The 22919-nt window shown below is 43.7% G+C and overlaps 4 protein-coding genes across 7 annotated transcripts; all 4 read right to left on the bottom strand.

Moving 5' to 3' along the window:
* Positions 1-3092: 3092 nt before the first annotated feature.
* Positions 3093-6736, bottom strand: LOC135597038 (polyadenylate-binding protein-interacting protein 11-like). 3 transcript variants are annotated; one of them, XM_065089443.1, is made up of 8 exons: positions 5853-6736; positions 5638-5755; positions 4471-4553; positions 4206-4253; positions 3946-4014; positions 3646-3707; positions 3427-3542; positions 3093-3328 (listed from the first exon to the last, which is right to left on the bottom strand). In XM_065089443.1, exons 3-7 carry the CDS (start codon positions 4534-4536, stop codon positions 3428-3430), a joined length of 360 nt encoding a protein of 119 aa, XP_064945515.1. In that variant the 5' UTR covers positions 4537-4553; positions 5638-5755; positions 5853-6736; the 3' UTR covers positions 3093-3328; position 3427. The 3 variants fall into 3 exon arrangements, with proteins under 3 accessions (XP_064945515.1, XP_064945516.1, XP_064945514.1); XM_065089444.1 differs by having other exon boundaries at positions 4353-5755; XM_065089442.1 differs by having other exon boundaries at positions 4471-5755.
* A 144-nt stretch (positions 6737-6880) lies between these two features.
* On the bottom strand, positions 6881-19068 carry LOC135597037 (uncharacterized). 2 transcript variants are annotated; one of them, XM_065089440.1, is made up of 9 exons: positions 18444-19068; positions 17334-17578; positions 10824-10908; positions 10143-10328; positions 9890-10060; positions 9597-9812; positions 7524-7695; positions 7262-7433; positions 6881-7177 (listed from the first exon to the last, which is right to left on the bottom strand). In XM_065089440.1, exons 1-9 carry the CDS (start codon positions 18837-18839, stop codon positions 7084-7086), a joined length of 1737 nt encoding a protein of 578 aa, XP_064945512.1. In that variant the 5' UTR covers positions 18840-19068; the 3' UTR covers positions 6881-7083. The 2 variants fall into 2 exon arrangements, with proteins under 2 accessions (XP_064945512.1, XP_064945513.1); XM_065089441.1 differs by having other exon boundaries at positions 6956-7177; positions 7246-7433.
* A 143-nt stretch (positions 19069-19211) lies between these two features.
* LOC103970921 (pentatricopeptide repeat-containing protein At2g45350, chloroplastic) lies at positions 19212-21178 on the bottom strand. Its single transcript, XM_009384836.3, has one exon. The coding sequence runs from the start codon at positions 21129-21131 to the stop codon at positions 19227-19229; it is 1905 nt and encodes a 634-aa protein (XP_009383111.2). The 5' UTR covers positions 21132-21178; the 3' UTR covers positions 19212-19226.
* A 331-nt stretch (positions 21179-21509) lies between these two features.
* Positions 21510-22655, bottom strand: LOC108951724 (zinc finger CCCH domain-containing protein 30-like). Its single transcript, XM_018820553.2, has one exon. The coding sequence runs from the start codon at positions 22653-22655 to the stop codon at positions 21510-21512; it is 1146 nt and encodes a 381-aa protein (XP_018676098.2).
* Between the last annotated feature and the right edge of the window lie 264 nt (positions 22656-22919).

Raw genomic sequence — 22919 nt, 5'->3', positions numbered from 1 at the left:
ATGCTTGTTTCTTCGCAATCATTCAATTAATGTTTTATATTTGCTATCATCGTAGTGGGAGTTACCTCATCACATAGCTAAGTCATTCGATTGATCTTTTTTGATAAGGTTATAGGGTTTTATCATAGGAGTAGAAAAAGAAAAGGGATGTTCACTGGGGAGGAATCTGCCTGTCAAAAGCTAAAATAATATTTCATAGATAGATGAAAAGAAACAAATACATCAGTATTTATAGAGTTTCACTCCTCATTTCATAAGAACTTGATTCCTAATAAATAAATAAATAAATCATAAATAAATTCTTATCCGACTCTTATGACAAACTTAATAAAATATTATTCAAAGTTAGGATCTTAATAATTTCTTCCTCTTCAAATCAGTCTTGTTCTCAAGATTGAGCAACATTAAACTTCGGGAGCTTCTCTTTCAACACTTCAATCATAAGATATCTACGACACATCACAATCCATTGATCAAGTAAGTACGATCTTCACTTCTTGATATTGTAAGTAATAGGTCAGTCTTCTAAAAAACCCTATCAATTCGATGGCTATTGGTAATCGTGACCTTACTTCCACGTCTTCCTTTTAGAATCACTTGCTTTCCATTAATAAAAAAATTCATGATTAGTTTAAAAATTTTTTAAGAAACATCACCCAGGGTTGATAGTCATTCAATTCCAAGCACCACTTCGAACTCTTCTAAGAGTAGCAAAAATAAATCGACAAGCAACTCTTGGCCTTATATAATAAATTTTATCTTCGAACACTTGCTATCATAAGTTAAAATTCGTTCATCAATAACCTTTACTTCGAATTTGTCAATCTTCAATGTGGTAGGCCAATCGGTTAGCAATCTTACTGTCAAAAAATTATTAGTGCTACCAATATCAATTAAAACTGTAACATGTTGATGTTCTAAAATTCCTCCAACTTTCATAGTTTATGGGTTAGAGTGGCCGGCTAATGCATGCACTGTATGCATGATAGGTCTAACATCTTCATCAGAATTCATATCTTCATGATGGGAGTCCACATTGTCACCTTCTGGTTCCTCTCCAATTGGTTCAATCATCAAAAGTTATCCTTATTTACATCAATGCTCCCTACTCCATTTTTCACAATAGTGCCAACACAAACTTTTCGCTGATCTTTCCTCGAGTTCTTCTCGGGTTAGTCTTCGGGTGTTAGGGTTTCGATTAGGAATAGATGGGGCGGGTGGCTTGCTGATCATCTGTTTATCATCACTTCTATTTCGACGATTCTCCCTGTTGAATTTTTTCTCATACAAATGTGCAAATGAGATTACAGTTGTCATAGTACGGGGTTGGCGAGCTTTGGCTTCACATTGGATATTTGGCTTAAGTCCTGACTAGTCTTTGGCTTGATTTGACAATCGTTCAAATTTGCTATGATATTTTAGCACTGTAAAAATCTAACAAATTTTAGCGAGCTGTCCATCAACATTCTCATATTTAGATGGTCCAAAGCGAACGAGAAGCCCTCTCTTGAATTGCTCTCACGAGGGGACCCTATGACTGGTTTCGTACTATTGGATTGCATCTCCATCTAGTTGGATTGAAGTTATTTCCACCTTGGATTCTTCTGGAGTTTTGTGAAAATGAAAAATTATTTTTGCCTTAGAGATCCAACTGGTCGGATCCCCATCTTATGTTCATTTTTCTCATCAATCATACTATTTTTCCCACGAGGGTTCCTTTTTCCTGTGTCTCTAGATCGGCTCACCGTAAGACTTGAATTTTCATCTTGCTGAAGCTCTCCAATAGACTCCTTTTGAATTCATTAAGGGTTTCCTGCAACTGGTTCTCAATCCTAGTTTCCAAGGCTTCTAGTTGGGTTTTTATTGAGTTATCAGTATCCATTGCGTAGGATTACAGATCTGTAATCCCCAACTCCTATTTCTAGTGTCGGGTCAAGGGCATCAGCACTGCCCTATTCGGTGCTACTATTATGATGCCAGTCGATGGCGGTGATGTGGGAGTGAAGGGTTGTTGCAAGGATGTCGATGAAGCCTTGCACATCGAGAGGCTAGGAGGCAGCGATGGTGGTGCAACTGGGAGCAACGCCGTCGAGAGCTCGCTGTGGTCGTTGGGAGGCGATCGCGCGATTGCGATGGGATGGGACGCTGGCGACCATGCGGTTGGGACGAGCGTTGGCTGGCAGGAAAGAAGAAGGTTGTGGGAGCGCTGAGGATCTGTGCGAAAATCATAGCCTATGTGCAATGATGTTTGTAGCAACAGCAGAGGAGACGAAGATGAGTTGCAGGGAAAGCGCAACGACGACAACGGACGTCGAGGATTGTGCGATTGACTAGGTAGTTGTCGCGATTGTGCGGTTAGTTAGCAACGGACGTCGAGCGAGGAAGGGATCGATTGGGAAGGCACGACGATCGCACGACCGGTTAGCAACGGAGGAGAAAACAACGACAATTGACGACTGCAACAAAAGGTGTGAGGAGGCAATAAGGGGTTTGCCCTATTTCTATCGTTGCGTGGGTGAGACATTGAGGATTAGGAGCAACAACAGTAGCCCTTTCTCGCTCGAGTGGGATGAGGCGACTATTGAGGGCTAAGAGGCACGTTGCCGGAAGGGGATGAGGAACTACAACGAGACGTCAAGGATTAGGAGCAATGACGATGACCCTTTCTCGCTCAAGCGGGATGGGGCAACTGCTGACTTCTTTTTTTTTTTTTTTTTTTTTTTGATGATGATGATGATAGCTGCGACAAAGTGTTGTGAGAAATTACAACGAGAACATCAAGGATCGCTATTCTAATACCATATGATAAGACCCTAGGATTTTATCATACAAGAAGAGAAAAAAAAAATAGGATAATCATTTCGAGGGGATCGGTCTCCTTGATCACTTCGAGGTGATCAATCTCCTAGGGATTATCAAAAGCTAGAATAATATTTCATAGATAGATGAAAAAAAAAATCCTTACATTATTCTCTTGATTCCCTAATTATGTCAGCATGGAATTAATTCATCACAAAGTATTGATACATGAACGATCTATCAAACCTGTGAAGCCAATGATCGAAACACATACCAAGTTCAATCACATGCGATTCGAGAAAAGTGGCGTAGTTCAAATAACTGCTCGTGAGAGTCCTGGATGCAGTAGCTAATACTTTAGTGTAATGGAAATCTACTAAATAACAAAAACACCTCTCACCCTTCTGATAAGATACAATCTGAAACTTAGAAAGATCTCGGCAGGCCGAATATTTTGTTTCGTAGAAACACTCTGAAGGTCTTGGTGCCGGATCGTGGATAAATATCAAAGCCCCAATGTTCCAGAAACCTATATATTCAAAAGACAAAGATGAATTAGCCTAATTTTTTCTCGAAATGCAAGGGATAAATGCTAGAGAGAATTAAGTTAAAAGCCAAAAGAGGAACCTTAAATATCTGTATGCGTGGCTGCTGTCAGCCACCTCCTGGAGCTCTCGAAGATTAAAGCACATGGGACACTGAGGTGAACCCGGGCGCACGAGGAGTCTTTTAAGGGCTTTATCCTAAGATTAGAATGGGCTAGATAAAAGGCTGTCTTCAAAAAAATTAAACGACATAGACTGTATAGAAAATGAATGAACAAATACATCTAATGAAGTATTATACCTTAACGGCATGGATCCTAAGACCACACCGCTACAGTTCAGAGCAGCGGTTGCACTCTCAGCCTGAAATTACAAGCTCAAATGAATTTTGGCATCAGACTTGAAGTTAAATTGACAAAATAATGATTTATCATATACATAAACAAAACTTAAGGAAAATGAATAACACAAATCAGAGCCTTACATTCCATTTGATATCAAACTCATGGTCAGATAACTCGAAACAAGTATCTAAGTGAAAGTAAATTTTAAGAAAACATTATATAATTCAGCATGAGTTTATCAAGCCATAGATGCTAACCATCACAAACTCCACAAAAGCAATCCTCGTGGAATGTTGACAATCGCCAAGCACTCTTAAGCGGTAAACCTGCAACATTCACCGCACACCATTAATTTATTTTAGTTTACATTCTTAAATCAGCATATGATATCATATATCAATCCACAAGAAAGACCCCATTATATTTTATTTTATATTTTTAAATCAACATATGAAATATATATAACTTAGTTCATGCAAAAGTTATGGAATCACATGACAATGCAAGTGGAACCAACCTCTCCACAAATAGATTCGAAGAAGAGTTTAAGATCTGCCTGAGAAACCTATATCAAACAAAAGATGTGATGACCCAAGTATGAAGAAATAAGCAATTTGTTCTGACGTAAAAATGATTAAATTGAACAATCAATACTATCATCAACCTTCTTGTCAATATTTGTACAGTAGACAGTCCTTGAACACATCAACGACCTGCCTCAATACTTTATTTAGAAGTGTTATGCTCTTTGATGAGACATGAAGAGTATACAAGTATCTCACCTGCCCGCAGTTGATGAAATGTGCTGTAAACTGTTCTTCAGTGACGTAAATATAAAGCAGAAACATACATCACAGACTCCGTTCTGAAAGTTTAGAAACGTTAAATGTGTTGTATTGCAACAAATCATTTAAAGTACTCTTCCCATAGCATTAAAAATAATATCGAATATGAGACATGTTTCAGAGTTTCTCAGTACACTGCAAACATAAATTTTATGAAAGCATGATTACACAAGGCTGGCAAATGGCAAAAGAAAACATGGAACATCTGTCACCTTTTCAAAACCAGTTATTGCCTCAGATCAATGAACTGGTGATGCCATAATTTTACTAGTTCTCTCAGATGATCAAGGACATACAGGACTGAGTGAGATACAAACCATATATATTAGATGCAGGTCTAAGTTCAACACTGAGAATTTGGCAATTTAAAAGAGAATAGGTCCTTCCCAAAACAAGTTCAATATGGAATAGAAATGTTTGAAAAATGTAATTGTCATAACTTGGCAAAATTTGATCTGGTACTGTCTCACAGACTAGGCTAGAAATTTTGCGAACATAATTCAGGATCGTCTCGTAAACTAGGGTGAGACATGTGGATGTGCAAAACTATGTCCTTGAGTCGAGGAATTATCCATTTCTTCTTATTATCTTTTCGTTATTATCTTCCTTTCCCCTCTTTACCTCTATTCCCAAATAAATAATTAAAACCCATCCTATTATCCATTTCTTCTTATTACCTTTATGTTATAATCTTACTTTCCGCTCTTTTCTTCTATTCACAAATAAATAATTAAAACCCATCGTACATCATAAAGTTTCAAAACCTTGTCTTCCAATAAGATCAAGATAAAAGTCTAGTTTAACCCAAAAATAGCATAATAGTGACGTAGATTGAGATGTGTAAGGAATCAATCATTTAAAGAATACCACAAGAGATGGTCAATGAGCATTTATCCTGAGTCTACATGCTGTGTCCCGAGCGAGGATGTCCAAAGGCCATCAACACATAAGGGAGAAAAAGGAATTAACAAAAGGAAAAAGACATGATATGATCATTGACCAAAGCTCAATCCAAAGCCATCTGTAAATATGCTCCCGAGATTTGTTCAAATCATCAAATTAAAGGACATATAGCACTGACAAATTCTGGATTAGCCTGACTACCTGATTGATGATCGATGTCTGAGACGTACACAGTTCTTCTAATCACTTCGTCTCGCTGTGCCAAGCTAGTCCGGCTATTTATCCGACGCTGCTTTCCATCACCATATCCATTCTTCTTCTGAAGAAAAGCACCAAAACATCAAGATCGGAAATATGTTACGAATTAGCACACAGAAAAGACACGGAAACGTAACAAAAGGATCCCATCCAAACACCTTACACGCATCCCACCATATTCCGCACTTGGTTGCTCACCCAAAACCATTGGCATAAAACCCTCCGTCACCGCCGCCGGCCGCGCCGCACCAATTCCCTTGTCCCGAGAGAGACGGGAGCACGAACTCCTCCGCCATCGGGTTCAGCCTCGAGAGCAACTCCTCCAAATCCATCATCTCCCGCTTAAACCTTTCGCTTCCAGAGACGACGCCGTTGGGCCTCTGCGCCGCCAATGCCGACACGGCCGTAGCCCAGTCCCTGGCTAGCCCCCGATCCAGCAGAGGCTCCAAGTGGAAATCGACCGAGCCGTCGGGGTACTAGCAGAGTACGGGGAGCCCGGCGACGTCGTAGGCGGAGGCCAGATCCTTGGGGCTACAGGGCTCCTGTGCTCGGCCACGGCCGCCGCCAGTGGAGGGGCTCCCGGTCGCCACCAGATCGACGCCGCTCGTCCTCTCAATGGCGGCCATGATCGCAATGCCCAACCAACCAGTTTCGTTTCTCCACCTTCTTCCTCTTTGGTGAGGTATTCAATTGTAACATAGAAAAAGACTAAAGAGGGGGGAAACTTAGGAGAGGGTCGTTGGTTGGCGTACGCCCAATTGGACGACGGATTCTTGAGGTTTTGGTAGGGACGGAGGTGGAGGCGGTCACCGGACTCTCTCTCTCTCTCTCACTCCCGTTTCTATTGTCCATTTCTTACCTTAAAGAGGACGGCTGGATTTAGCTTTAAGCTCCGTAAATTTTGTTGATCCCACGGACGGAAATTTTCATATATGCCGCGGTCTAACAACCATCGTGTCCTGACACCTATAAGATAAAATATGCAGTAATTTCCCTACCCATTGCTGTCACCCGCATCAAGGGTGGATCAGATCATCGGAACCGACGGTGGACCCCACTATAAACTCTCAGGTAGAAAACACAGAGGCAAGGACGTCAGAGCCTAGGTGGATGAAACATGGACGAACGGGTATGACACGGCACGGTGAACACACCAGGAAACAGTGCCAAGACCGGGCAACAGTCATACTCGAGTCTCAGGAGCCATACATGATTAACATAAGCCTGTTAACATGAAGTCCCAACCAAAGAAGACTCTAAATAAGTTTCAGCCAGAATTGTGCTGCGAAAAAATGGGCAGCCCGGTTACCCTCTGCAATGGTCGCGCAGTTTTTGGCGCTTGTCATATACATTAGTAACCTTGTGAGCAAGAAAGAAGCCATCCCACAGTCACTCTTGCTGCTCATATATTTGCATGTAGGCTTCAGAGAGAGCAACCATTTGAGGAAGAGTTTCGGTGACGTGGAGGTCCTGCATTTCATACCTGAAGGGAAAAATGATGCTCAGCAAGGCTTCAGAAAAATACCAAACAATAGCACCGATGAAATTTACTTTGATCGCACAATACCAGAGCTCTTCTGATTTTCGCTGCACGAAAACTCTATAACATCCCTCTCCAGGCTTGCCATCATGAACTATGTTCCCTATGATATCATATTTTGACCGCAACTTCTTGTTCTCCTTTGGTGGGGGCAATGGAATGTAATCCTTCAATTCAAGATTCTTCACAGGAAAGTTGACTGAAAGAAGAAAATTCTCCACGGTCAATAACAACATTGGTGGTAAGAACTAAAAACACCTCATATATTGAAAAAGAATTTATAATATACCTAGTGTCGGGTTCTTTTCTATGAAGAAATTATTTTTTGTAAATCGACGCATATGAAGAATTAGATACTTGGGCAGTCTGATGACACGATATCTCATCCTTGCTATACAAGGCCTCACAACCTCTGTGATAGTCTCACCATCGAACTTCTTCAATATGTTGAAGAGGGGAACCTACAAAAAAATATATCAGATTAGTGTTTCCATCAGTGTAGGAACTTCAGCACCAAGTTCATGGTTAACTAAAGGCATCATAAAATTGTAGAAACTTTAATGCCAGAAAGATTCATTGGCTGTTTTCCACATGTCCTGTTATCAAATATAGAACAAGTATGAGAAAGCACTATAAAATCCCCATATGATTAAGGTAAATCTTAACCCTATAACAAAAAATATGCAGTGTAAACTTGCAGATCGTGAAAGGGTAAACCTAAGCTTTAAAACGCACACCAGAAATTAAGGGTAATCGCCACTCTAAAATATCTCCAGGCCATGCCATGGTCCCAGGTGACCAGGTTCAAGGTTTTTCGCCAGAAAGAGCAAGAATTTCTTGTATGATATTCTTAATTTAATATTAAAAGGAAACAATAATCTCAATATGCTACTCAATTGAAATGCCACAAAATGTAATTTAAAACATGAAATCAAAATCAAGTCAACTATGCAAAAGCATCCTTTAGAGCCCATTGTTCTTTTGCCACAACTGAAATTCTGCTTAACACTCTTTTGCAATCCTTAATCATTTTTTGGCTCCATATAATCCAGCTATACACAGCTAATGCCTCCATATAATTCAGAAGATTTGAGCTCTACATCTTTTCTTTGCATCTCTCTTTAACTTTCTTTTATAATTTATACATTACAACGTTCTTTAAAATGACTTAGAACCGGCATAAACTATTCTAGTAAGTCGAAGATATGGGGACTCGCCAATCATACATAAGCAAAAGTTTTAGAGTATGACTCCAAGAAAATGCACACTTATGCATTATCTATCAATTTAAGTTTATAAAGCATGGGACAGAATCGTGCAACATACATACTATAGATATGCTGACATGAAATATCTTTTAAAAGTAGGATAAGACATGGCATGAACAAAGGCAATTTATACATGTTATGGTTTTCTTCATTACTACATGTTATTGTAAATATATGCTCTGTAGAATATAGACAATGCAATTCTTGCAAGTAGGATATAACACAGCATGAACAATGGCAATTTATACATTCTTTTCTATATTATGGGTTTTACTGAAAATATATATTTTGTACAATATAGACTATCCATAATAATCATGTACATATACAAAGTATAATAAACATTCAAATAAATAGTAAACTTTCACAAATGTAGTTCAAATCAAGGTTTTACACACAGATCTGCACAGTGCACACCAATCGATACTTAACCGTCCGAACAAAAGCCAATATGGGACCACATGACACCGGGCAGTACGGGTAGTTATACCACCCGATACACTGGTGCCATACTGGTCCAATAGATTACCAAAATCAATACCAAACTGTGTTTTAAACCTTTGTTCAAATGTCAACATCTAACATAAAGGAGCCAGTCAAAAGACTAAATCACATATATATTGCCAACATGTAACATAGATACACATAATAACACTTATTGGCAGATAATAAAAGAGTATCAATACGTTCTGAACTACTCAACACATTTTAAGAAGTCTATGACAAGTATTGAAGTGCACATACTTCATATCCTTTGGTAGAGTTCCTACTTCGGAATGAACTATTTACTAAACTCAATCTCTGGCAGCACCCAACATGTGGCCAAAGCCTAAGGCCACCAACCATCAGGATGTACAGTTGGAAGAAGAAAGAGAGAACTAAGGTGCTGCTCACCTGATGATTAAATGATATTATTCTCACCTAAGATAAGATACACAAGAGTTTACAATGTATGCACTTTGACACTCACAAGAACGAACGAAACTCTGTAAGGTTTAGAAAAATTTATGTTTCACTAGATAGTTGCAATTATAACATGAACATTTTCATATAAGATTCAATTAAAATTAACCTGAGACATCTATAATACGCACCTGAGGTATAATGTTTTTCTCCATTGCATCCTTAAAAAGAGGTGGTGGTGGCAAATCAAGACCAAGCATTAGGAATGGTACTCTAGATGCTTCCCTCACAACATTATCAATTGATGATCCACCATCTGCAATAGTTACATTGTACTGCTCCTCATCATTATCTTTCTTCTCGATAAGAAGTTTCGTCTGTATCTCTTTTACAACCTCCAATTCACCCTGCAATGTAAAGGAATCAACATGATGAAAAAGGGTAAAGAAAGATAAACGATTTGGGGGTGTAGCCGGGAAGGAACCTGAAAGCAGTCATAAATAATGCTTTGATCCTTTTTCTTTGAAATTCTTAGTTGTGCATGCAACGTGTTCAACAACCAGGACATAAATTCAACAGGATCTGATTGAACACCTATTTGGAAACGCTTATTACTGACTTTCATAACTGCTTGTAAAAACTCATGGGGGCTAACCTGAAAAATAAAAACCAATGAGAAGCACTACCTCCAATCAAATAGCAACATAAAGAAAAAGATGTCTTCTTAAGGAGCTAACCTGTCCCTTGAAGTTCCTTGCATGCCAAATTTTTCGTGTAAGTTCTCCAAATCGATGAACAAGTGGAGATTTACTATGTTGATAGTTCTCAGGTATTAAAAAAAAGTTCCTCAGAGGAGTCACTCTCATTAAGGACTGAATCGTGACATTCACAAAATCGGTCTCCTTAATATTGTTGAGACCCACCTAAGAACATGACACAAATTGATGAGTGCCTAATTTTTTATGCTTATAGCTAATTATACTAATTCTGAAAATGCTTCAATAGCTTGATATAATTGTAACAGCACACAAACTGATATCATGACACTCATCTTAATGGAAATAAGCCTTAATTACAGTATGTAAAGCTTTGGTTACATTTGCACCATGTGCAGCAAAAAAATAGGTCAGTAGTCAGACATTTCCACAGAGCTACTCTAGTTTTCAATGTAAACATGGGTTCAACAATGTCTATTGTTTATACACAGTGATGATCGATCAGTACGCCTGGGATCCTCAAAAATGCAGCCCTTGTACAGAATTACAGACAAGAAATATACCTACCAACAGACTCTCCCATAGATTTTGTTTATCCAATTCAACTGGAAGGTAGCTAGTACAGGAACAAACCTTGGATAAACATTTTATCAACACAGCATGGTATTGTAGATGCTGTAAGTGTATGGAAGTAGAACATACCATTCCAGGCAGATAGTTCGACCCATCGAGAGCTCTTGACCATTGCCTGTTTTCATCAAGGTGCAGAACTTGTTCTTTCGAAAACCTGAATGAAAAAACTGCACAAAGTTGGTCTAAGTAAAATAAATTCCCATGGCTCTTGGAACAGCAAAAAGACTGCCCATATTTAGAGGTAACAACATAAATCAAATCAGTTAACAAAATCAACGCCAAAAAAGATCATGATAGGAAGAAAATAAAGCACTAAAAGAAAATCAATGGAATCAATTAATGTTTCTGTTATAACTACAGTACTTATAAATGTGAACATCATAATTTTGAGAAGCCAAATAGGTTAATATTTTTACCAATAAGAATGTTCCAGTTGTAGGTTAGGAGAACACAAAAAAACAAGGAAGCAAATTACCATGTGAAAGGAGAAAGTAACCTTATAATGAACATGTACACTTAAAGAAAAATACATCAAACATAAACAAGGATTGACTTGAGTGGACAACTTGCATAAAAGTAACTAAACAGACGAGTGGAAGAGACATAACAAAATGTGAACAAGAACAGAAGAGAAATAATGATTTAAAGTTCCCAATATATAATATTGTGAAATAAGATGGAAAACATGACATGGTGTTGGTGTAAACAACTTTAAGCCGTGGCCTCGGGGCTGACGCGGCTTGGTTCGGGTCCGGATGATGGGGGATCTTCCTGGGACGACCCTTGAGACTGCTGAGGTGGCCGACTGCGGTGGTCCGATCGGGACGGGGTCGTCGTTTCCTCCGGGAGGGAACTCCTCGCCTGGGCGTTTAGTGGGAGGTCTCCGTCTTCGCACCTGCACACAGGTCGGGTCGGGAGAGCTCGGCCCGACCCCTTCGACGATCAAGTTAGCGAATAGTCGCAGGGGGTTTTTTTGTTGTCCTCCTCTTTTCCTCGGAGCGCGAGGGTTTTTATAGTGAGGGTTACCGTTGTCTGATGTGCCTGCCCGCAGGGAGCAGGATCGTACTTCTGGTAGCGTCTGACATCAACGTTGGCGTGGCGTGAGGGATCGAGCCTGAGCAGGATGTTAATGTGCCTCGGTCGACGTTCCGATCCGTGTTGACCAGGTGCTGTCAGGTCAACAGAGGCGCGAGGCGTCATTTGGGGCAGCTGACGTCACCCGAGTCTTATCGTCATTATTACCCTCATCATATTCCCCCCCCCCCGAAGGAAGCTATGCGTCGGTTGTTGTAAAAGGGGGGTCCGAGGCATGGCTTCAGCTTTAAGAAACTATCCCTGCTGGGCGGTTGCCGGTCCGTTACCAGGGGTGTGGGAATTGTGGAGTTTAGTAACTAAGGAGGGTTGGATGTGCAGCGGTGGCCCTGGGCAGTATACGGCCGAGGAGCGCGACTCGGGCGGGCAGGCCGCGTAGAGGTAGTGGTCTCGGGCAACATGCAGCCGAGGAGCACGACTCAGGCGGGCAGGCCGCGTAGAGGTAGTGGTCTCGAGCAACATGCAGCCGAGGAGCATGACTCAGGCGGGCAGGCCGCGCAGAGGTAGTGATCTCGGGCAACATGCAGCCGAGGAGCACGACTCAGGCGAGCAGGCCGCGCAGAGGTAGTGGTCTCGGGCAACACGTAGCCGAGGAGCACGACTCAGGCGGGCAGGCCGCTCAGAGGTAGTGGTCTCGGGCAACACGCAACCGAGGAGCACGACTCAAGTGGGCAGGCCACGCAGAGGTAGTGGTCTCGGGCAACACGTAGCCGAGGAGCACGACTCAGGCGGGCAGGACGCGCAAAGGTAGTCGAGGAGCACGACTCGGTCGGACAGGCCGAGCAGAGGTGGTCTTGGGCAACATGCAGCCAAGGAGCACGACTCAGGCGGGCAGGCCGCGCAGAGGTGGTCTCGGGCAACATGCAGCCGAGGAGCACAACTCAGGCGGGCAGGCCGCACAAAGGTAGTGGTCTCGGGCAACATGCAGTCGAGGAGCACGACTCAAGCGGGCAGGCCGCGCAGAGGTAGTGGTCTCGGGCAACATGCAGCCGAGGAGCACGACTCAGGCGGGCGGGCGGGCCGCGCAGAGGTGGTCTCAGGCAACATGCAGCCGAGGAGCAAGACAGGCGTGCAGGCTGCACATAGATAGTGGTCTCGGGCAACACGCAGCGGAGGAGCACGACTCAGGCGGGCAGGCCGCGCAGAGGTAGTGGTCTCGAGCAACACGCAGCCGAGGAGCACGACTCAGGCGGGCAAGCCGCGCAGAGGTCTCGAGGAGTCTGTTCGGTGAGGAAGGCCATGTGCTCTTGGTCCTCGGGCGCCCTCCTCTTCTATGAAGCCCGCTGCTAAAAGTCGCTCCATCTCCTCACAGCCATCCAGGCCTCCGCCGCGATGTGCTAGTTAGCCCGCTGGAGCATCTCTAGCACCGCGGTGGGGGGTCGCTCCGCGAGGGACCAGGAAAATCTAGAAGGTCGCAGGCCTCTCATAAACGCTTGCATTAACAGAGAGGGATGAGCGTCCGGCAAACCCCGGATTTGCGTTGCAAAGCGATCCACTAAATGTGCGAGGGGCTCGTCCTCCCTTTGGTTGAGTTCGAGGAGCAACGCAACGGATGGCTTCGGCCAGGTGTAGGATAGGAAGTTAAGCTCGAAGCCCCTGGCGAGCTGATCGAAGGAAGTGATCGCCCCGGGCTTCAGACTGCTATACCATGCATGGGCTGGCCCTCTCAGAGTGGTGGGTAACGCCCTGCACATCAAAGCATCAGAAGTTCCAAACAGCGCCATCTGGGCACGGAAAGCGATTACATGGTCCGCTGGGTCGGTGGAGCCGTCGTATGCGTCCAGGGAGGGGAGTCGGAAGTTCGGGGGGACTGTCTGATCCTGTATCTCGGGTGTGAATGGAGATCCCTGGTGTGCGTCCTCCCCGAGCTCTCCCCTCGACCAGCGAACCTCTTTTTGCACCTCGTCGAGCCGTTGACTAACAAAGTGTAACTGGGCTCGCAGGGAATCCGTGGAATCTGAGGATAATGCCTCGGGTTCCGGGCGGCCTCTCGGGTTTGCTGTCGCTCGGTCCCCGAGCAGGGCCGATCAGTCCCGAGGGGAAGTCGGAAGCTCCTGAGGTGGGGTGCGAGCCCGAACGGGCGGCTCCTGTTGCCGCAGCGGTTGGATCGCAGGCGGGTGCAACGGACGAGAAACGAGTGGGATAATGGACTGCACCATATCGGTCAGAGTTCGGACTTGATGAGTGAGGTCCTGAAAGGCCTCGGACGACACGGGCGATGGGCCAGCTGAGGCGCCGTCGAGCGGCGACAGGCCCGGGTCGTTAAATATCCGCCAATAGCGCTCTGATGTCGTGGCGAGGGGTTTGTCTCGAGGTTCTCCACGCGGGGGGTGTTCCCCCGGAGCTCCGATCGGGTGTGACCCCTCAGTTGCGAGCTCGTCTGAATCAATTGGGCGATCCCCTGACATTCGGGCCCTCCTTCTAGCGTCAAAATGTTGGTGTAAACAACTTTAAGCCGTGGCCTCGGGGCCGACGCGGCTTGGTTCGGGTCTGGATGATGGGGGATCTTCTTGGGACGACCCTTGAGACTGCTGAGGTGGCCGACTGCGGTGGTCCGATCGGGACGGGGTCGTCGTTTCCTCCGGGAGGGAACTCCTCGCCTGGGCGTTTAGTGGGAGGCCTCCCGTTTTCGCACCTGCACACAGGTCGGGTTGGGAGATCTCGGCCCGACCCCTCCGACGATCAAGTTAGCGAATAGTCGCAGGGGGTTTTTTTGTTGTCCTCTTTTCCTCGGAGCGCGAGGGTTTTTATAGTGAGGGTTACCGTTGCCTGATGTGCCTGCCCGCAGGGAGTAGGATCGTACTTCTGGTAGTGTCTGACATCGACGTTGGCGTGGCGTGAGGGATCGGGCCTGAGCAGGATGTTAATGTGCCTCGGTCGGCGTTCCGGTCCGTGTTGACCAGGTGCTGTCTGGTCAATAGAGGCGTGAGGCGTCATTTGGGGTAGCTGACGTCACCCGAGTCTTATCGCCGTTATTACCCTCATCACATGGTGACAGCAAGTTATAACTGTATATCCTCAATATACCAAAAGCTATATTCTATGGAGATATGTTTTGTACAATTTAGTCAATTTGTTATCATTAAATAAAAAAGAAATATTGGTCACAGGTTCTACCAAATCAGAAACAAGGAAATTTGTTCTCGTGACATATATTCCACTGAAATTCATCAGACTGAAGTTTTTCCCATCATCCAAATAGAAACAATTAACCAGTTTCTTTTATGTACAAAGACCAAAAGGATCTGTTTCTTTACTATATATCTCTTATTGCACTTTTTTATTCTATGATTTGTACCTCAAAATTAGGTTATTTTGTTTCTCATATTTAGACTACAATGAATACTCTTCCATTCTTCATCCCCTTCATACACATAAAGTTTGTTAACTCTTCTGAAACCTCATGCTTCAAAATCTGTTAAAAACTGGGCTTGTGCTAATTCTTTATTAGATTACCTACATTACAGGTAGGATCAACACTGTGGTATAGTATGTGTCTCAACCCCTTTAATGGCAAATCATGCTATGTATATGTATATGTATATGTATATATATATATGAATTAAAATCATGAACCTTAATATGAGACCTTAGGAAAAAGTTATCAAAAGTAGGATAAGACTTGAAACAAATATCTCTGAAATTCAATTTAGTTTTATGCATAGAAGATTAACCATAGAAGCTATTTATTTATTAAGACAATTAATAAAAAAGAAAGGTTTACATATGGTTTTTTATTGACTTAGAGAAAACCTATGATAGGGTTCCTAAAGATTTATTATGATGAGTTTTAGAAAAGAAAGGTGTTTCCATTAATTATATTGATGTTATTAAAGATATGTATGATAATGTAACTACTAGTGTTAAAACAATAGGAAGTGTGTCTAGTGAGTTTCCTATTAGCATAGGATTACACCAAGGATCCACATTAAATCCCTACCTTTTCACATTAACAATGGATGAACTTACCAATCACTTACATGATAGACCTTCCCGGTATATGTTATTTATTGATGATATCGTTTTAGTTAATGAGAGACTAAGTGAAATTAATTATAAACATGAGATATGAAGACAAGCCTTGGAAACTAAAGGTTTTAGATTAAGTAGGACTAAAACTGAATATATAAAATACAATTTTAGTGATTCTAGAAATAGACAAGAGAATATAGTTAAATTGGAGGACAAGAAATCCCATTAAGCAAAAGCCTTAGGTATCTTGGATCAAATATTCAACAAGATGAATAGATCGATGAAGATATTATTAATAGAGTAAACACAGGATGGTTAAAATGACAAGGAGCGTCAAAAGTCCTATGTGATCATTGGATACCTTTAAGATTAAAAGAAAAATTTTATAAGACAATTGTGAGACTAATAATATTTTATGGATTTGAGTGTTAGAGGTTAAGAAAAAACATATACAAAAAATTTATGTTGCCGAAATAAGAATGTTGAGATAGATGTTTGGAGTCACTAGGAAAGATGACAAAAGAAATACTTGTATTTATGTACAACTTTGTATCGATTCGATAAATGATAAGATGAGAGCAAATCATTTAAGATGGTATGAGCATGTGCTAAGGAGACTTTCAGATGCGATAGTCTGAAGAGATGAAATAATTAATATTAGTGATACGAGGAGAGATAGAGAAAGACCTAAAAAACTTTAATAGAAATTATAAACAAAGATTAAGTACAATAAACCTAACTAAATAAATGACTTTTTATCGATCTCAATGGCGACAAAAAATCCATGTATCCGACCCCAAATAGTTGGGACTTATGACTTTGTGTGTGTATATACATACATACATACATACATATATATACATATATATACATATACATACATATATATACATACATACATATACATACATATATATACATACATACATATACATATACATACATACATATACATACATACATATATATATATATATACATATATATATATATATATATATATCTTCAATACAAATTGTTCTTTAGTGGATCACAATTTTATATATGAACTTAAATCAGTAAAAGATGATATGCAACTACATTTTATACAATATGAAGATGTAGAGAATCATTATGCTAAATGGTATGAATATATGCAACTCTATTTTACAAGCAAAAGCTCCCTCTAATTCCACAACTCTCCATCTGTTAATAAAATTCGTGCAAATTAATTATCTGTAATCTACAGCCCAATTATAACAAACCCCAAAGAAAAAAAATTACAAAAAAGGAAAAGAGATCCAAGACCTTGTGGAATATAAAGAAAAAGGAAAAAAAATGTTAATGTTGGTAACTGTGTTTTTAAGAATCAAATCAAATCTAGATCCATCATATTCCTCTATACTTCTACCTTGCAATAGGTGCATCTTACTCTTAGTCAGGTAAACTGCTGAGCAACAAGAATGGTTTGATCATGCATAATATTGCAACATCCAGAAGAAAAAAAGAAAGAACTGTAGATAATACCACACGCACCTTGGGTTTAGAACATGTCGGATGTCATCCAATGATGGATCATCTATTTCATATCCATCAGGAAGGCAATAAACTTTTTCAGTTTGAAGATTGATGTATACATGGTGACCTGCTTCAAGGCTATGTGTATATGCATGAGAATTCAGGCCTCTTCCTTGGTAGTACTTTCCACAAACCAAGCATGCATAAACGTTTAAGTTTGAGAGAGATATAGAACAGAACCTCTCAAAGTCAAAGTCCAAAACCTGCATTAAGTGTAAAATAAATATTATTAATATTTAAGTGCACTTAATATAAATGATATGATGCAAATATCCTTGATCCTAAGAGAGGAAAAAAGTAATTAATCAAATTGCCATCAAATTCAAAAATTACCCTTTCCCTTGATTCATGGGTTCAATATTTGACCATGGTGTCAGAGTATTACATTCAGTAAAGTGGGTTTCATCCTCCTGGTCCAACAAAGTTGTTGAAGAGATGGAAGTATCGAGGCTAGGACTGCGTCACTACTGTAATTTTGATATCACAAAGAGGCCAAAGACATAAACCCACGGATGTTATTTGTTGTGGTCCTTGTTATTTTATCATTCTCTCCCTTGATTTTTTTTTTTTCTACAATTTCATGTTCTTGTTTACATTCTTATATGTGTCTACAGTCTACCCCTCTTACCAGTTGCTTCAGATGTCAAGGATAAACTGTGAGTGCGTTACTACATTGTTTTTTGTATGTAGATATTGTCTTGTCTCTTTCTTAAACTTGATCTGTCTCAGCTATGTCGCATTAGCCATTCAGACATAAACAAGATGACCTCCTTTTCTCAAAATCTAACAACATTCCTCATGGAAACAAGGATCTCATTTCTCACCTCTATCCCTCACACCGGCCAAGCCAAGATAAGTTATCTAGCGGGAAGTAAGCAATGGGCGGACAAAGAGAATGCCACAAAATACTGTAATTGGAAATTACTTTTTTTTTCCCCTTTTCTTTTCGTGCACATAACCTTATTGATAGAGCGCCAAAAAAGATATACTGTATAACATGGAATTAATCTAACACCTGTATAATTCTATGCACTGAATAAAAATGGAAAAGGCAAACAGAAACATCACCTGACGATTAACGGTATCAAGATACGGACAGTCCCTCCGGCGCTCCACTTGCCGCTGCTGCCTCACGGGAGCAGGAGGTCGATCTGCGGCCTTATCCTCTACCTCCTGCACTTCCTCATCTCCTACTCCTCCAACTCTATGACCGCCATTCTCTACCGCCTCGCCGCGGCCACTCCCGACCTCACCAATACCATTCGAACCGTCACTCCCCCGCTCTCTCCGGATCATCGCCTCCTCATCTTCGTCATCCTCGTCCTTATAGACAGCGAGGCCTGGGAGAGAGCCGCTTCCGTCGTCTTCTTCGCCTTCTCCGTCTGAGAGCCGCCGCTTCTTGATCGCCTCTGCATCTTCGTCGTCCACCCCATCTCGGGGTCTCCTCTTCTGCGGCGTCTCCATGGGCGTCGGACCGATCTCAAACCCTAAAGCAGGGCAGAGCCGAGTCGATTCGGTTGCTAGGAGTAGTCTAATCGAAGCCTCAACAAAGGCTGTGGGATTATCGGGTCGGATCCACCTTGTACGAATCCGACAATTAATATTTGTGGGTTCAAGTCCGAAATTTACGGATTCGGGTCAGATGTCGGTCGAACTGGATTTCAAGGTTTGATGATCTATGCTTAGGCTGTACCCGATCGGGAGCCTTCGGTCGATAACTCGAAACCTAAGTCGAATGGAATCAAATCGGATCCTGAACAGCAGCAGTCACCACAATCTCCAGCACTAGGCTAAGAGATACTTCAGAATCCTATTGACCAACGTTGTGGATAGAACTAACACAAATAAACTTCATGAACGTGTATATTCCAGTGAAGTTGTTGAACTATACAAGTTGGATGCACAAAACAAGTCCGATGAAGAACTTGCCTCTTTAGCTTGAGGGCACGAGTAATCCCCTACGACGAACTCGTGGACGACACCATCGAGTTCGATCCAGCTGCATCCAGGAACCTTTTTAAGGTCCTTCTCCCTCATCATCGTCCTCACCTTCCTCACATCTCCCCACATCCCTACACCAGCATAGAGATTAGAGAGTAGAACACATGTACTAGAATCCCAAGCCCCCCCTTGGGTTAAACCTTTCAGTAGCTTTTGGCCCATGCCAACATTCCTGTGGTTCCTACAAGCACTAAGCAAAGATCTCCAAACCACATCGTTTGGCTCGATCGGCATACTTCGAATCAGATTCAAAGCCTCTTCCAACTGCCCTGCTCGGCCAAGGATGTCGATCATGCATGCGTAGTGCTGCACCTTTGGCTCCAAGGCATAGTCTCTTCTCATGATCTCAAAGCACATCAAGCCCTCCTTCACCAAACCTGCGTGGCTACAAGCGTTCAGAACTCCGATGAATGTAATGTCGTCCGGCTTCAATGAGCATCTTTTCATCTCCCAGAAGAGTTGAAGAGCCAAATTGCCACGCCCATGAATGGCCAAACCACCGATCATGGCATTCCAGTGATCCACACTTGTTCCTGAAGTCTCGAACACCTTCAAGGCATCCTCCAATCGACCACATTTTGAGTACATGTCGACCAGCGCCACGCCCAGCTGACCATCTAAAGCCAATTTGGTCCTCTCAATATAATCATGAATGGCTATCCCATCATCAACACGACCCAATTCCGCAATCGCCGTGAGAGCTGTTGCTAGGGTGGTTATATCGGGAGCAGGGTTGCCTTTCGCTTGCAGCTCAGTGAAGAGATTCAAGGCTTCGAGGTGACGTCCGTTCTTGACATAGCCATCCATCATGATGTTCCAAGTGATGACATCCTTCTCTGGCATCAGCTCGAAGAATTGTTTGGCCAAGTCGATGCGCCCGATTCCTGTATAACCATCAATCATAGTAGCCCAAGATATGACATCCCTCACAGGCATTCGCTCGAACAAGTCCTCTGCATCGACCAACCTCCCGCACTTGATGTAGCCGTCGATCATCAGATTCCAAGAAACCAAGTCTCTTTCGGGCATTGAATCGAATAATTCACGAGCAACATCAATCATGTCGATGGATGCTGCGTAGCCACCAAGCATCGTATTCCAAGTCACCGTATTCTTTTTGCCATTATCCATTTCATCGAAGAGCTTTTGGGCTGCTACCACGTTCCCATCCTTGAGGTACCCATCTATCATCGAATTCCAAGAGATCGCGTCCCTTTCGGTAATCCTGTCAAACACTCGTCGCGCAATCTCAGGCAACCCGCATTTGGAGTAGAGCGCGATCAAGCCGTTCTGGAGATAGAGATTGGAGGCGAGGTCGCTTTTGAGGAGGAGGGCGTGGATCTGCGAGCCCTCTCGGAGGGAAGGTATGCGGGAGCAGGCGTTGAGTGCCAGCGACAAGGCGAACTTGTCTGCGGCGACGCCGTCGAAAAGCATGAGCGCGAAGGCCAGGACGGCGTCCCGGGGTCCACCGCCTCCGTCGCGGGAAGCGCCGATGAAGGCGTTCCAGAGGAAAGGCCGGTCGTCGGCGGCGGGGAGAGAGAAGAAGATGCGGCGGGCGAGGCTGCGGAGGGGAGGGTTGGGGGAGGCGAAGAGGCGGCGAAGGAGGAGGGATGGGTGGCAAAGTATAAGGCCGGTGGTGACGAGGCGGGCGTGGAGCTGACGGGCATCGCGGTGGGTTCGGCATCGGGGGAGGAGGGCGAGGGTGGAGTCGGCGATGTCGGGGGGCGCGGTGGGGCGCGCGAGGAATGGTCGCATGGCTAATGCAGTCGTTTGCCTTACCCGCTCAATCACAAGGAGGGCCGCTCGCTACCAGAACGCGGATAGCGATGATTCTATTATGCATGTTTTTTGGGGAAAATATCCGCATTTTAATTTTTTTTTCTTAAAAGTAATCTTAAAAATAAGTCACGTAAATTTTATATATATATATATATATATATATATATATAAATATAATATTTGGTGTTAATTTCTCAAGCCACAAAAAAATATATATTTCATGAAAGGCATTATCTTGCTACATTATGGGGAAAGAATACATGGAGGGCTTAGCAAAAATACTCTGAAATGTATTAACGAAAGTGTTAAGGCCAATCATTCTTCCGTAAAGTCTACCAGAGGATGTGCGGATTACTAATGCTTCGGGGGAGGCGGAGGCTCAATCTGCATGCATTCCTGCAGCCACGCCTCGCAGATGCATGAAGTCATGCACTCATCCGTATCCATGACGGCCGAGCTACTCCTCGTCTCATTTCTCACCTTCACCTCCGGCGGGCCGACCAGTGACTGCACCCAGGAAACATCGGGCTCCTCGGCCCACGGCGACCGACCCAACAACCCTCCGACCACCTCCTCTTCGTCCATCTCGCATGGAGCTACCCACTTGCTGGACCAGGAATAGATTGGCGAAGGCGATTGGTGGTCTCGAGCGCCGAGGCGGAAGCTCACATCTGGTGGCGTGATCGGGAGTGCCGAGCCCTGTAGGGGAGAAGGGAACTTGGATACGTTGGCGTCGATGCTCGGGTACAAGCTGTGATGTTGCTGCTGCTGCGGCGGCCGCGGACTGAGTCGATCGGAGTCGTACCTTGTGGGCGAAGATATGTCCGCGGCGAAGGGGGGGACAAGGTGGGTTTGGTCTATCAGTTGCGCGGAAGATTCACCAAAAGGGATGTGAATTCCGGTGGCATAGAAATCATGGAGTCCAGGGAGACGCAGCAGCACAGGCACTGCGCGAAGCTCTTCGGATGTGTGGGCGAAGAAGCAGACGCGGCGAGCGCAGCGTCCGCCGTCCCTGCACATCACCGTGCGGTACTGCGTGGGGTGAAGCCAGCGCTCGAAGACGCCGTGGGCGAACCGGCACAAGTCGCCCCTGGTGCACCCGCCTCGGCGGAAGGCGGGGCAGGGGAACCAGGCAGCGTACGGGTACTTGATCGGATCCCGACGCCTCGCCGTCTCGCCGGGATGAACGAAGGGGCACGCCGTCCAGTCGTGGACGTACGCCCGCGTGCACGGCAACACCTTGAAGCAGAACATGCGGAACTCGTCGGTACTGTAGATGCCGCCGTCGATTCGGAGGTCGGGAAGGAAGGGGTCGACGGGGTACTCCCTCTTCTTCTTCTCCGTCACCTTCAAGGTCGACGCAAAGCCAAGCTCGCCGTCGTCTCCGGAGACGATAGCATTGCCCAGAGCTCGTCGGATGATGCCGAAGGGTTCGATCGGGGTAGGGGGAGGAGATGTCTTCTGTCGCGAGCGAGAACGACAGCTACCTCCGCCGCACATGTCTGCGCTCAGGGAAGGCCTTCGACAGTACCTGCGATTGCAGTCACGGTCTTATAGGAGGAGGAGGCCGTGGATTTATAGTAACGAGAAAGAAATAAATGGATATGAACAAATCTATGAGTGAGATGTGATTCTGTCGCGATTCGGAATGGAGATTGCGGGGGTCGGAGAGGAAGAAGACGGTGACGTGGCGACGTTATGAGGAGATCTGATCCACTGTAAAATTTGGAAGTTTAAAGACGTTCACACCGAACGATTCCTCAA

Source organism: Musa acuminata, chromosome BXJ1-11 (genome assembly GCF_036884655.1).
Source record: "Musa acuminata AAA Group cultivar baxijiao chromosome BXJ1-11, Cavendish_Baxijiao_AAA, whole genome shotgun sequence".
NCBI lineage: Eukaryota > Viridiplantae > Streptophyta > Magnoliopsida > Zingiberales > Musaceae > Musa > Musa acuminata.
The sequence above is the reverse complement of the archived record's forward strand: the minus strand, read 5'-3'. Positions and strand labels throughout refer to the sequence as shown.